This window comes from Aaosphaeria arxii (assembly GCF_010015735.1).
Source record: "Aaosphaeria arxii CBS 175.79 unplaced genomic scaffold BU24scaffold_6, whole genome shotgun sequence".
NCBI classification, from domain to species: Eukaryota; Fungi; Ascomycota; class Dothideomycetes; order Pleosporales; genus Aaosphaeria; species Aaosphaeria arxii.
Window position 1 is genome coordinate 765,599 of NW_022983479.1, and position 13,878 is coordinate 779,476.

Below are 13,878 nucleotides of genomic sequence, written 5' to 3' on the forward strand. Positions count from 1 at the left end.
CGCACCGAGAGATCGGTGGATTATGGCATGAATTGCCCACGAGGAATGCACTGTGACCAGTCAGTGTTTCGTCCAGGAGAAGAAGAAAAAGCTGCAGTGCGATGTTTGGATCTGCGGAATAGGCGGATTGCGCCGAGCTTTTGGATCTGCGGGAACCTGGTAGGGGGAGGGAGGGAGGGATGGAGGGAGGCTCACAAAGGCGAGACGGGAAGGAACGCTCCAAGTGGCTTAAAGCTGACAACAATCCGAGACGTGGAGGCTTTGAATCACGACCAAAAAGCGAGTGAGTTGCGTCGTGCAAAGCTGATCCGGTGAGCGAGAAGCGGTGCCCGCGCGGCGGAGCAAATGATGCAAGTTGGGGTGTAGTATGTGAATTGGTATGTCACAGATTGGAGATGTAGGTCAGGGCGAAACGAGGTCGCCTCTACGAAGACAACGAGACAGGGCAGGCCAGGACGAAGTACGGCACCCAAGTATGATAGTGCAGCAGCGTACCTCAGTAAGTACTCTGTACAATAATACAGCAAAGTGTAGGTAAGTGCACGTAGGTAGACGTCCGGCAAGGTTCCTCAGCGAGAGGGCACAGGAGGACCCTTAAAGGAGACCCACTCGACTACTGACTCTCTCCAGTTACGAAGACACCAAACCTCTAGCGGACAGAGGTAAGAGGGCGGCGCGGAGGTCCGGCTTCTCTGCTTTTCGATAGCCGCGTTATGTTTCTTGCGCGAAGAGCCACACCGCAAGAAAAAAAATTGGAGAGAAGAGGGACAATTAGAGGGGGAAAGAGACTGAACTGCCGCACACTCCCCCTATTGCACCGTGGCTAGCTCGATCGATGGAGTAATTGCTGTGTAGTCTGCTGCACCTGTGGGGATGTCCACAGAATAGAACTGAACGGTAGTTTATTGCTATTAGCAATAATACACAGTAGGAGAAAGTAGCCAGTGTGCTGCCTACGTAGACCTTCGAGCTTTGGGGGCCTATACAAGACGGGCAAGCCTGGAGGCGCAATTGCGTTATGGGATGAGGTCAGGCGGCTGAAAAAGGACGAGATGGCTTACTCGGGCGGCTGCTGGCGCATTGAGGTAGCTACCCAGTAATGGAGTCCCGGAGAATAGAAGAGCAAGAGACTTGAGACATCCAAAGCTGATCTTGCAACAGATATTGATGGAGAAGAAAAGCACATAAATCGATAGAAGGTGGAGTACTCCGTATACTGACCCAATTTTTGTAGGCATGCCGGGTTTTTGGATGCCGTGTAAATAATGCTTATGAAGACCGTCACCTTGTTTTCCTGTCGTATCTTGATTTCTTTGGGACCTAGTTGCTGCCAGACTGCCTGCCATCATACCCTGTGAGGCTTATGAGGAATGTATCAACGAATGCAGGACATTCAACGACCAGGATAGCTCGTTGCTGAAACGAGGTGCGTGGCCGATGCTGTGGACAGCATACACCTACCTAGGCAGAAATGTATTCGACATAATTAATAGTCACAGACAGAGAGAGAAGAGAATAACCAAGAAAGATGGACGAATTACAAGGGTGCGAGGCGAGGCGAGAGGAGTAGGTAGAGCCTAGAGGGGGGTAAATGGAATGTGGATAGACAAGAACGACGGGGCCACCCCTCTAGCTCGGCGCTCCACATCTTCTTGTCAAGAAGGCTACGAGCGATCTTGGTAGGGCAGATACATTGAATGTAATGATATTGGAACATGTCTCTTCATTTAGTGATCGTTGTGCTAGACGTCGTAGTACGACTATGAGGACCAACCTTTGAATGGAAGCGAAGGATGCCACTACCGACACAGTACGTCTTGGAAGCGCGGGGATGTGGTAACTCACCCAGCGATCATCTACTTGGCATCGTGGACTGTCACTTTAGCCTTTAATAATGCACCAGCTTTCTTCTCGACCGGAGATGCATTTGATCCTGTTATTTGCTCCAAAAAGTATGGAAAGTTGGCAGGAGAGACATGGAAAAGCAAGCATCAGCCTGGCTGAAAGAGCTGAAGAAGCTGAAGAGTGAAGAAGATGCAGAAAAGAAGAAAAAAAGAGACACAGCATCGTTTGAATTGCCGCATGGAGTTAATGTTGAAGGGTGGCCGCCCATAGTCACCACGATTGCAGAATGCCAGCCCCAGCATACAGCATATGCCATACAGGAAGCCCGCATAAATCAAAGTCCCAATAAAGCCATGTCAAGAGGTGGGTGTCACAAATAGGTGCAAATACGATGGGGGAGGTAACGCAATCGATCAGAGCACCGAGTCTACCGAAGCGAGTGGCCAATGAAAGGACCGTGTCGAATACATTTCTTGCCCGTGCATCATCCGCGGCTGGGCTCTGGACTTGTCTGTTTCGGTCTGTCGCTGATTCTCTTTTTGAGTCTTTTCTCACTCTTCTCAGATGGGCTTGGGCTTGGTTCGTTGGCCGAGGAGGCGTTGTGATCTCCAGAGAATCCAGTAGCTTCTGGCCTGGCCTGGCTTGTCCTTCTCTTCTGGAAATGAGGATGCTCGCCTAAAGCAGATTACAGTTGTTTCATACCTGTACTAAAAGAGGGGATGGAATTGCTGTTTGGATCTGCCGTACCACGGGTATGAAGGTGTGAATAATAATGGTACAGAGTACTGTGAAGACAGGACTGAATGAACAGATGATCGAACGGAGATGATTTGACGAGCGCGTTTGAAAATGTAAACCATTTTTACAAGTAATATTGCTTGGCCCACCCAAAAAGGCGGTGGTGTATTGGGGTAGGCATGACTGAATGGGTAGGCTTGTCAACTCCGTAGCGCACGTAGCGTACGCAGCCTGACTGTCATCGACCTGTTGGTGTATTCTCTCCTTGTCCTGCCCTGCGCTGGCCTGAATTTGGCGCCCCGTAGGTGCAGGTGCAAGTGCAGGCACAGGCTGCAAGCATAGACATGTTGGACAGCGGGAGACTGGCGTGCGTGCTGCGTGCTGTGTGCGCTGCGTGCCTGTCGTAGGAATAGCTACCCAGGAGCAGTACGACGATTATTAGGGGAGAGAGAGGGATCTTGAGTAGTGGACACTGGGGTAGACTTTCGAAATAACTTGATGCAACAGGGCTTAAGCACACTGAGGTGAGACAACTCACTGGCCATATCGTGTTGAGAGTCCTGCATCCATGGGATAGTATGTATATTTGCCCCCGTGTATGGGAAAAAACCTTTGAGTGGCATCATGACGGGAGGCGGACGCTCCTTTTTTTTGAAGCTATACCACATCAATGCCCGTGTGGGCTATAAATAAAGTCGAAACGGCCTCATACGAAGTCGCGATTAATATTCCTACAATACTTGTACTAAGTAGTAAGTCCTGCCTATGGAGGATGTAGTTAAGGTTGAGTATTGTGTATACGAGTAGAATGGTAGCATCGAAGGGAAGGTCACCTTCTCGAATGTCAATAATGATAAATGGATCTCTTTCTGATGATCGACATCGTATGCTGCGAGATAAATCATGTTCTACTCCTGTCTAGTGGCTTTAGTAAGTGCTTAAATCGGCCGAAGCGGGACAGACGGCCAGAGGCGACAAGCGACGGGTCACAGGCCACGAAAGAAAAGAGGGGAGAGAACTGCGCAACGGGCGTATTCAAAGCCAGAATCTTGCTTGCTATTTGTATTACTGCAACGATCTTTGATGAAACAAGAAAAGGTGGAAAATGGATTATTATTCCTGCAGAAAATGACAGTGTTGGGAGAGAAAGATGGTTTAGGCCAGCGGGCAGCGTATGGTTTACATGGGTTGTGTTGATTAGTCCGTTTCTAGAGTAACGAGTGTGTATATTTAGTTACGACTTAGCTAGTACCCTTTAGAGCTCCTCTAGGCTTGGACCATCACAAGGAAGTACTTGCATTTGTATTATTCGTACTCCGTACTGTATTTTGTAGACGAAGCGGACATAAGGGGGAGGCGAATTTATTATTCTGTGCTATACCAAATGCTACTCCGTGCTCTACTATGATTTTCTCCTTGCAGTGTATGTCCCGTTGCTCTCCATACTAAAGTATGCTGCCAATATATACCTCGTAGTAGATTTTGACCTCATGAATATTGGTCCTTTGACTATCCATTTGCCAATTCTTTCTTTCCATTGGATGGCTGCGGCTAATGTTTTAAGATATATGGCCGCGTATAGTTATTTATATTGTTGCATGTTGACAGAGTAATACAAGTATTGCCAGTGGTAGTGGTGGTGGTGGTGGTGGCTCACGCTCACGTCCCTCCCATGCTAATTGACGCCAATTCCAGGGGTTATCCGTAATGGTTGGTTGGTCTCCGTAAGTCTCCCCTCTAGGCTCTCACGGCTCTGTTTCCCCCCCTCGATGATCCCATCCTCCCTAATCCTCCTCTCCCTCCGTCCCCTCAATCCTTCTTTCTCGCCCCCTACCCAATCCTGTCCTATCACCCTTACCCTCGTTACTCCCCCTTCCCTGGGACTTTTGTCTGTCGCTGTAACAACCGGACCTCAGCCTCTTTTCTCCCTGGTCGCCCCGTTCCAGTTCCTGTTCCAGTGTTTCTGTTGTTACCCAGTTTCCAGTCTTTCGTTCACGGTACTCTTCCGATCGTTATTCTACCGCACCTGCATCTTTGTACCTGTGTATCTGCATCTTGCTCATGCTCATGTTCATGCTCATGCATTCTGCCGTCGCTCCTTGACCCTTTGCACGACAGACAAGACACTCCACATTCTTACGACTCTGTACCCTCTAATCGCTTCACTTCACTTCACAATCACCAATACTCTGTATCCTCACCGCTCACTATAATACATACTCAAACTACGCCACTGCCGACGACGGCACCCGCCGCTGTTCATCCCTTCGCTTTGCCTCGAAGCGCTGTTTGCTGAAAGGCACAGCTAATTCACAGTAGATCGCGAGGCTCCATACTCTCATTTGTACGTCCATCCCAATCAAGGGGTCGAGTTTAATTGCGGGACCCTTGCTGTGACCTCTGGCACGCACTTCAACTCGCCTCTCGGCAGCCTCTCCTTGGTACAGAACTCTGATTTGCATTCCTCACAGTATCATGTCTCTCCCTCAGCGGCCCGATCCCTCCTCGCCGGGCAGAGAACAGCGACCTGCATTTCGAGAATCGCCCTCTCGCCGCCGAAGAACTTCCGACCTCGAGAGCTCCCGCAGACACGATCGCACATCCAGCAAAGGCGGATCCCAATCCTACTCGAGGGCTCTCCCATCACCTGGCACCCCGGTGCCCATGGAAAGAGATCCCATCATGCGAGGTGGAGCAGGTACACCTGGAGGACCTGACTTGGGTAGGAAACGAAGTCTTATCCGGCCAGAACGCCAGCGAATCGATCCCAGTCACCCCAACTATCACTACCGCAAACATGCCCAAAAGATGCACGTTCACCCCTCGACGACAGGAAACGACCCCATCCTGGAAGACCGCATGGAGGCGGAGACGGTCAGCTCGGACAGCACCGACATGAAGCCTTCGCATCTGCGTAATCCTTCTAGTGCAGGCTACAGCGACAAGCAAGCTCCCCTCGACGAGAACACCCGCCCCCAGCGACGCCTGACCAGAAGCAAGACCATGGACAAGCTGGAGAAGCAGAAACAGAAGGAGAGAGATGCCCTGCGCCCACCTAGTCTATGGAACGTGTACTGCGCCATCGTCACCTTTTGGTGCCCAAACGCAGTATTGAAGTGCTTCGGAAAAGTTCAGAAGGCCCAGCAACGCGCTTGGAGGGAGAAGATGGGCCTTGTCAGTATCATTCTCATGATTTGCACAATAGTTGGTTATCTTACCTTCGGTTTCACGGAGACTGTCTGCTCGAGCGGTGGAAACGTCCGCCTCCGCGTCAACAAGGTCGACAGAGGTTTCTTGATTGCTCACGGAAAGGCTTACGATCTCACTGGCTCTGCACATCCTCTGGCTCGAGGTGTCCCGGAGGGCGCTAACGTGCTCTTTGACTTGCCCGAGAAGCACGGAGGACAGGATGCTTCCTTCCTCTTCCAGAACGTCAACGGCGCCTGCAAAGGCCTGATTACCGCCAAACCAGGCTCTAACATTACCACCAACGCCAACAATGACCTGGCCTGGTACTTCCCATGCCAACTCTTCAACCAGGATGGATCTACAAAGCCTAACACAACTGTCCCCTACTACAATGGATTCCAGTGCCACACTAGCGCTACCGCTCGACGTGCTTTCTACGGCCTGGACTCGTCTGGTGATGTCTACTTCACCTGGGATGATTTGAAGAACAGCACCCGCGACCTTATGGTTTGGGGCGGCGATGTCTTGGATCTCAGCCTCCTCGACTGGCTTGACCAGTCGCAGGTCACCATTCCCAACAAGTTCATGGAGATCAGGCAAAACCAAAAGCTCCGCGGCCTTGACGTAACCCGTGCATACTCTTCAAGCTACGAGAAGCAGGTCGCCAAATGCTTTACCCAGATCATCAAGGTTGGCTCCGTCGATACTGAAAGCATTGGTTGCATTGCTTCCAAGGTCGTTCTCTACGTTTCGTTGGTCTTCATTCTCTCCATCGTCACTGCCAAATTCGTTCTAGCCCTCGCCTTCCAGTGGTTCATCAGCAGAAAGTTCGGTGCAGACAAGACATCGCAAGGCAAAGTCGATTCGAAACAGCGCAAGCAACAGATTGAGGAGTGGAGTGATGACATCTACAGACCACCGCCTAAGCTTTCTGATCCAGCTGGACCCGACCGATCCAGCAAGCGCGGTAGCGCTTTCTTGCCTTCCACCTCCCGTTTCACCAGCCCGTACGCCATGGAGAAGTCGTCGAAGACCCGCGCTCCGCCAACAACCATGACCAGCCAGAGTGCTTCCTCCCGTCTCATCTCATCCAACGCCATGTACAGACAATTGAACACCAGCCATGGAACACTCCCCACCTACGATGGAAAGCACTCAGCGCAAGACAGCCGATCAAGCACCATGTACCCCGGAACTTCGGACACTCGATACTCCACCGCGATGGGCGAAGAAGGCCCAGGACCCGCTGGATTTGTCCACGAAGCCGTTGTGCCCCAACCTCCTTCTGAGTGGCAGCCTTTCGGCTATCCCCTGGCTCATGCGATCTGCTTGGTTACTGCTTACTCCGAAGGTGCCGACGGTCTGCGCACCACTCTCGACTCTATTGCTACCACCGATTACCCCAACAGTCACAAGCTTATTCTGGTTATCTGTGATGGAATGATTAAAGGAAAAGGTGAAACTTTGAGCACGCCCGAAATCGCCCTTGGAATGATGAAGGACCATACAATTCTCCCACACGAGGTCGAGGCTTTCTCCTACGTCGCCGTTGCAAGTGGTTCCAAGAGACACAACATGGCAAAGATCTACTCTGGTTTCTACAACTATGGCGAGGAGAGTGCGATTGCCGTTGACAAGCAGCAACGCGTTCCAATGATGGTCGTAGTCAAGTGCGGAACCCCCGACGAGGCCGAGAAGTCTAAGCCTGGTAACCGTGGAAAGCGTGATTCTCAAATCATCCTGATGTCGTTCTTGCAAAAGGTTATGTTTGATGAGCGCATGACGGAGCTCGAATTCGAAATCTTCAACGGAATCTGGAAGATCACGGGAATGTCGCCCGACTACTACGAAATCGTTCTCATGGTTGACGCCGATACTAAAGTTTTCCCTGACAGTCTGACGCACATGATCTCTGCCATGGTTAAGGACCCTGAAATTATGGGACTCTGTGGTGAAACCAAGATTGCAAACAAGCGTGACTCATGGGTGTCTATGATCCAAGTGTTCGAGTAAGTTTTCCTGTCCATCGCCTGTCGAGGCGAGTACCAATACTGACACACACCAGATACTTCATCTCTCACCATTTATCCAAGTCGTTTGAGTCTGTTTTCGGTGGTGTCACCTGTCTACCGGGATGTTTCTGCATGTACCGCATCAAAGCCCCCAAGGGCGGCCAGAATTACTGGGTCCCGATTCTAGCTAACCCTGATGTTGTCGAGCACTACTCTGAGAACGTGGTTGATACGTTGCACAAGAAGAATTTGCTCTTGCTTGGCGAGGACCGATACCTGTCAACTCTCATGCTTAAGACCTTTCCCAAGCGTAAACAGGTCTTTGTGCCCCAGGCCGTCTGCAAGACAACCGTGCCCGACGAATTCAAGGTGCTCCTGTCACAGCGCAGGCGATGGATCAATAGTACGGTTCACAACCTTATGGAATTGGTGCTTGTCCGGGATTTGTGTGGAACCTTCTGCTTCAGCATGCAGTTTGTTGTCTTCATCGAGCTTGTCGGTACGCTAGTGCTGCCGGCTGCCATTGCCTTCACGTTCTATTTGAGTAAGTGCTATAGTCCCTGTTCTGGTGGCTTGGATACGTACTAACGTTTGTCAGTCGCGATCGCTATCAAGGCCGCCGTATTGCACACGGAAGCGCCCGTGATTCCTCTCATCCTGTTGGCATTGATTCTTGGTCTCCCGGCCGTTCTCATCGTCGTCACTGCTCACCGCTGGTCGTACATCGCATGGATGTTCGTCTACCTGCTGTCGCTCCCAATTTGGAACTTTGTACTCCCCGCATATGCGTACTGGAAGTTTGACGACTTCAGCTGGGGCGACACCCGAAAGACTGCAGGGGAGAAGACGAAGAAGGCAGGCATTGAGTACGAGGGCGAGTTTGACAGCAGCAAGATCACGATGCGACGGTGGCACGATTTTGAACAAGGTAAGAATCACACAGTTTGCCGCGGTTCCGAAGGTGCATTTTCACTGACATGTTTGTGTACAGAACGAAGACTCAAGGCGTCAGCAGGCGGTTGGTCTCAGCAGCACACTTCGGTGGGCGGCTGGTCGCAGCAGCACCAGCAACAGCAACAGCAACAGCATGGTTATGACACGTACTATGATAATTGATTTAGCAATGTGGCGTCCCGCGTAGAAGAGGGAGGAGACGAAGATGCCACCGCCGCTGCCGCCGCCGAGACGGGGACGGATAAAAAAGACTGCATTGTTGTACCACACTGAAGCGCGTCCTTGTCGTTACTGCATGGTTCCTGGGTGTTCTAAGGGTTTTCTTAATACGGCATCTTGGGATCACTTTTCCAAATCCCATTTTTTACCCTTCTCCTTCTCTCTCTTTCTCATCCATTTCTATTTATTTATTCTCTTTTCTCCATACATTCCAGCCGGTCAGGGCACCCTCCATTCTCTGTAGATGTGTATGTAGAAAAACGGCCATCATTTTCAATAATCGAGCCAGTAGCAGAGGGGCCCAAGGGGGAAAAAGAGGAGGAACAGAAGCCAATATTGCTCATTTGTATGTACAGTGGAGCGAGCAATCCCCCCCAAAAAACAGCTCGACGTAATTAATATCATGAATCCAAAGTCTTTTTTTCCCTCCGACCTCTCTTCTCCAAAGATTTTTAAAGGCCCATCCGTACCATTCACCTCCGTCAGGCATCAAGGGACTATCCAGCTACCCTACCCTACCCTTCCCTCTCACACATGAGCCAGACCACCACCAGCGGGGCCCGTGGCGCCTGTCGTGGACATCCCTCCGGATGGACGAAGGGCCCTCGCGCCGCGCGAGCGAGCGAGCGAGCGAGCAAGCACCGTCTTCAGCGAGGAGCGAGCTGCGTGCGCCGTTACACCTTCATCCCATGGGTATGTGCGCGGCGTGTGTGTGTTGTCCCTCCCCTCCCCTCCCCTTCGCTCCGCTCTCGTCCCGCACTCTAGCAGACGGATAGACAGGCAGGCAGCGCGTGAGAGTCTATCTATGGAAGGGTGGTACAGCAGTTCCGAGCGAGGAGGCTCGACACATAGTTCGCTGGAGGGTGCTTTGCGGGCCACCGCCATCACAACCTCAGTACCATCATCATGACCACGAAGAGTGAGTTTTGCAGGTCTCTGACGACGACGTCGTTGGGAAAGAAAGAAATAGATGACCACATACACAGATGGACGGACAAGCTTGAACATCACCATCACACCCATCCATACACACCTTCACACACATCCATTTCCCCTACCTTGCTTGCTTCTCCAATCTTGCTCGTTACACGACATGTTCCGCGCGCCCACACCCCCCTTTCGCTCTAACTAACGAACCTGGAGGTCCCTCCCCGCCTCGCACCCGAAGCGACAGCTGCGGGTGAATCTGGATTGGGAAATGACAAGTGTTTTCGTCGCCGTCGTCGGGTGTCGATGGGGATGGGATGTCGCAGGGAGGACGGATGGGATGGGGGAGGGAAGTGTGATTATTGAGAACCAGTCCACCGGTGAGAGGATGGTAGGTATTTGATAAGTTAGTTTATTGTGAATGAGATTAGTTTTTAAGTGTTGCTATTGAGGTTCTCATGTTTTAAACGATTTGACTTGCCAGTGGTTCTTATGTACGGCGGACATACAGTTCACACACTATGAAAACAGAGGCAGAACGTTTGACATGTGGAGCACGTATAAATAACAGAGCAGAGTGAGCACTCCGTAGAGCCAAAGTTGATAGCTAGATACAACTTGTGAATTACTGATCGAATGCCACAAAAGGAGCGCCAAACATGTGTCTGACCATCACCACCATCCACCCTCTACATTCGCTCACCCGCTCCACACTGCCACCTTTCATTGTACCACCACCCACCCTCACCAGCAGTACGACAATCAAATCCCTCCCTCAACCCCATAAAAAAACGTTGTGGAAGGCCCGCACCCACCCGCACGCATGCCAGCCAACACGCGGGCGCTCGCGCGCACATTCTCTACTTACACATAGCACAGCACAGCACACAGCACACAGCAACACAACTTCTGACTTGATGCAACACAACACAACACAGCACAGCACAACCTGACGCAACGCAACACGACACAACACAACGCAAATGCAAACACAGCCGCCGGCCGCCTACCTACGTAGGTATCCATTCCATCTGCTATTTCACAGGTGTACCGTACATACGGCCTGCTACTGCTTGCTACTGCCGCCGTCCACACGGACAGAACATCGCACGTCCGCCTTGTCTCGTGATACTGTGTGTATGATGTACCACGCCCCGCCACGCCGCCCACGCCACCCAGACGAGGCGAGGGAATGTCAACGGTGCTTGTACTTGTGCTCGCTCGCGAGCGTAGGGCTATGGCATTCGGCATGGCGGAGTAGAAAGCGTGTATGAAATGGTGGAGTAAATGGTGGAGTTAATGGACGTAACCACTCCTCTACAGTACGCGTACATAACTAAGCATCGTGATTACATACATACAAACCTACATCGTAGCAAAACACACTTGATACTTCACAACCATCTAAACCATGACAACATCCTCTCCGTTCGGCTTCCCCGCGTTTTCCCCCTCTAGATCTATCCAAATCTCACCTCACCTCATCATCATCATCCGCAAACGCAAAGTCGACAAAAGAAAAAGAACGTAAAACATCATCTGATGGGGAAATTTTAACTCCCCTTCTCCGCATTTTGCTCCCCCCGGGAGCCGTTCTCCATGTCTCACTCCCTCAAGCATCATCAGCATCATCGGCAAACTTTCGTTTCCTGATGGCCCGCATGCATGCATGACGCGTGTGTTTTCCCTCTCTCTCTTTCCCAATCCTGATACTCTCCTTCTCTGTATGGATGTATGTATGTATGTCTTGCTCTCTTACCTTCCTCCCCATGTTTTTCCGTTATAGGACGGAGGAGAAAGTTACGCATTGGGCGAAAGGGCATATGTGTGGTAGTCCGACCGGTCGGCGGTCGACGGTCGCCCTACGAAATTACCTACACAGTAAGGTGCTTTGTCGCACGCCGACTTGCCGACACATCACAGCACACACCACGCCTGCACGCACCCACCATTGAATTGAAACTTTCACATCTTGTCGGTCGTTCCCTTTCCTTTCTTCTCGCGCGGGAGAAAGCGAGGCGAGAAGACGCGGCGGCGGCGGGATCCGCGCGTCTGGGGAACTTCTTCTTTGTTTCTGGGGGGGCTCCGTGGTGCGTGGGTGGTTTGATGTTTGGCTTTCACCCTGTCATACGGAATGTTATGTATGGACATATGCACGTTGTATTTTCCGTATGAGGAGATTTTCTTTTACTTTGCACGAGAATAGGAGAGGAGTTATGTACATTAGTTACATTAGATTACATGCATGAGATGAAATGGAATTGTGCTGGAGGAATCCTTTCGGAGGGGACGATGGGGGGTGTGTGAGATTGGAAGGATGGCATGGTTTGGAGGTTTTTGCTGTTTAGCGATGTCTGTCTGTGAGATGATGGTGATGGGTGGTGAACTGGATGTGATCTGGAATCAAGCCGGGCGTTTTTTTTTTTTTTTTGGAGTGAAGGCGAGAACGAAGGGGGACATGCAGATGAGATTTGGCGTTTTGGGGTCCCAATGACGGTGATGATGGTGATGATGGGGATGGCTTTCGGCAGGTCCCCTCGCGTTCGCTTTTGATCTATGTGTTTGCTGGGTCGAATATCTAGATGCATGCATGAAGTGACTGTCCAAACAGTAGGCAGATGCTTACTGGAAATAATTCGGGGAAGAAGAATCGTAACTCGAAAGTCGACAAAGCCACCCTTTGCATAATGGGCATTACATTCATTGGGATTGGTACAGCATAGCATAACATACCAAAGAGACGGTGGTAGCATGTCCAACACCAACCATAGGACCGAATGCCAATCCCAATGTTCAACATCCAATATTCAATATTCAACAAACCTAATCACCTCCCATTATCCCTACGAACAAGCAGATGCTACATCAATTAACAACGATACAACATCGCAGGACAAGACCGAACGACCGTTACGAATCCATTTCCCCATTCTTTCTTCTTAACTCCTCCTACGACCGGACGGACCCAGCATCACGGGTCCATGGTCCCATCCGAATGAGGAAATCCAAACAAACATGGAACAGGTTTGTTCGACCGTTGTTAGAAGGTATGTGATGTAATGTCGAGCAGCACTATACCTACACAGTACGTACGTCGGAGGGTCGGCGATGGCGATGGCGATGGCGAAGGCGAGGGCGATGCTGGCGGCTTTGTGCTGACGGTTGGCGGTTGAGCCAATCCATGTGCACATGGACACATGGGAACGGTTAGAAGCCGGAGGATATTCGTCGTTTGGAGGGATGCTGGGTTGGCAACGCTGGGCTGGTTAGGCGGATTGCCGTTGCCGCCGCCGCCGCCGTCGTCCTGCTGCTGGTGGATGCTGGATGCTGGATGCTGGATGCTGGATGCTGGATGCTGGATGCTGGATGCTGGATGCTGCTCCCCCCTGGTGGTTGCAGGCGAGTTGCAGCCAGAGTTGCAGCCCAATGCTTGTACTCCCCCTTCGCATGGACTGAGAAAAAAATGGAGTGATCGCTGGCCTGAGGGAGATACCTAGTAGTCGTTGCAGTTACAGTGAATGTGAATGTGACAATGGGAGGGAGTAGGTACCTGGAGAGTGGGCCAATATATGTAGGGTACATGGCACATAATGTAGGTTCACCGTACACAGTACACGCTCATGACGGGTACGGGTAGGGAGTGTATGTAGTATGTTGATTACCTAGGTTCCTTGCCTTTGTGTAGGAATTGTATTACATACATATATACATGCATACATGATACATAATACATAATACAGGAACAGTGTCCCACCGAATAGACAAAATCAGACTTTGCTCTTCGCTTTTGTTTGCTCTAGATATCTCGTTCCCATCCTACTACCATATACAAACCAGTGTCTTTCCGAGGCGGCACACACTGTACCTATCACCAACCTGCACAGCAACATCACATCTTCTACACCTTTTCCACCTTTCCACGTATTCGTCGAGTATTACTGGATTGGTAGAGAGGAGACGTTATTTGGACAAGCAGTCAACGGTTCAGTCGGTT

General features: G+C 51.0%; 5 protein-coding genes across 5 annotated transcripts; 2 read left to right on the forward strand and 3 right to left on the reverse strand.

Annotated features, from left to right (window-relative positions):
• Nucleotides 1–5,058: 5,058 nt before the first annotated feature.
• Nucleotides 5,059–8,900, forward strand: BU24DRAFT_434445 (glycosyltransferase family 2 protein; the record flags this gene model as incomplete). Its single annotated transcript, XM_033530025.1, has 4 exons — nucleotides 5,059–7,781; nucleotides 7,838–8,328; nucleotides 8,383–8,712; nucleotides 8,776–8,900. 4 exons carry the CDS (start codon nucleotides 5,059–5,061, stop codon nucleotides 8,898–8,900), a joined length of 3,669 nt encoding a protein of 1,222 aa, XP_033381711.1.
• A 585-nt stretch (nucleotides 8,901–9,485) lies between these two features.
• BU24DRAFT_452288 (uncharacterized protein) lies at nucleotides 9,486–10,326 on the reverse strand (the record flags this gene model as incomplete). Its single annotated transcript, XM_033531179.1, has 1 exon — nucleotides 9,486–10,326. Exon 1 carries the CDS (start codon nucleotides 9,978–9,980, stop codon nucleotides 9,486–9,488), a length of 495 nt encoding a protein of 164 aa, XP_033381712.1. The 5' UTR covers nucleotides 9,981–10,326.
• A 1,050-nt stretch (nucleotides 10,327–11,376) lies between these two features.
• Nucleotides 11,377–12,090, forward strand: BU24DRAFT_236213 (uncharacterized protein). Its single transcript, XM_033522237.1, has one exon. It carries the CDS (start codon nucleotides 11,619–11,621, stop codon nucleotides 12,057–12,059), a length of 441 nt encoding a protein of 146 aa, XP_033381713.1. The 5' UTR covers nucleotides 11,377–11,618; the 3' UTR covers nucleotides 12,060–12,090.
• BU24DRAFT_236485 (uncharacterized protein) lies at nucleotides 12,091–12,864 on the reverse strand. The gene has a single exon (XM_033522239.1). It carries the CDS (start codon nucleotides 12,635–12,637, stop codon nucleotides 12,122–12,124), a length of 516 nt encoding a protein of 171 aa, XP_033381714.1. The 5' UTR covers nucleotides 12,638–12,864; the 3' UTR covers nucleotides 12,091–12,121.
• On the reverse strand, nucleotides 12,789–13,786 carry BU24DRAFT_236306 (uncharacterized protein). The gene is made up of 2 exons (XM_033522238.1): nucleotides 13,435–13,786; nucleotides 12,789–13,377 (listed from the first exon to the last, which is right to left on the reverse strand). Exons 1-2 carry the CDS (start codon nucleotides 13,471–13,473, stop codon nucleotides 12,925–12,927), a joined length of 492 nt encoding a protein of 163 aa, XP_033381715.1. The 5' UTR covers nucleotides 13,474–13,786; the 3' UTR covers nucleotides 12,789–12,924.
• Between the last annotated feature and the right edge of the window lie 92 nt (nucleotides 13,787–13,878).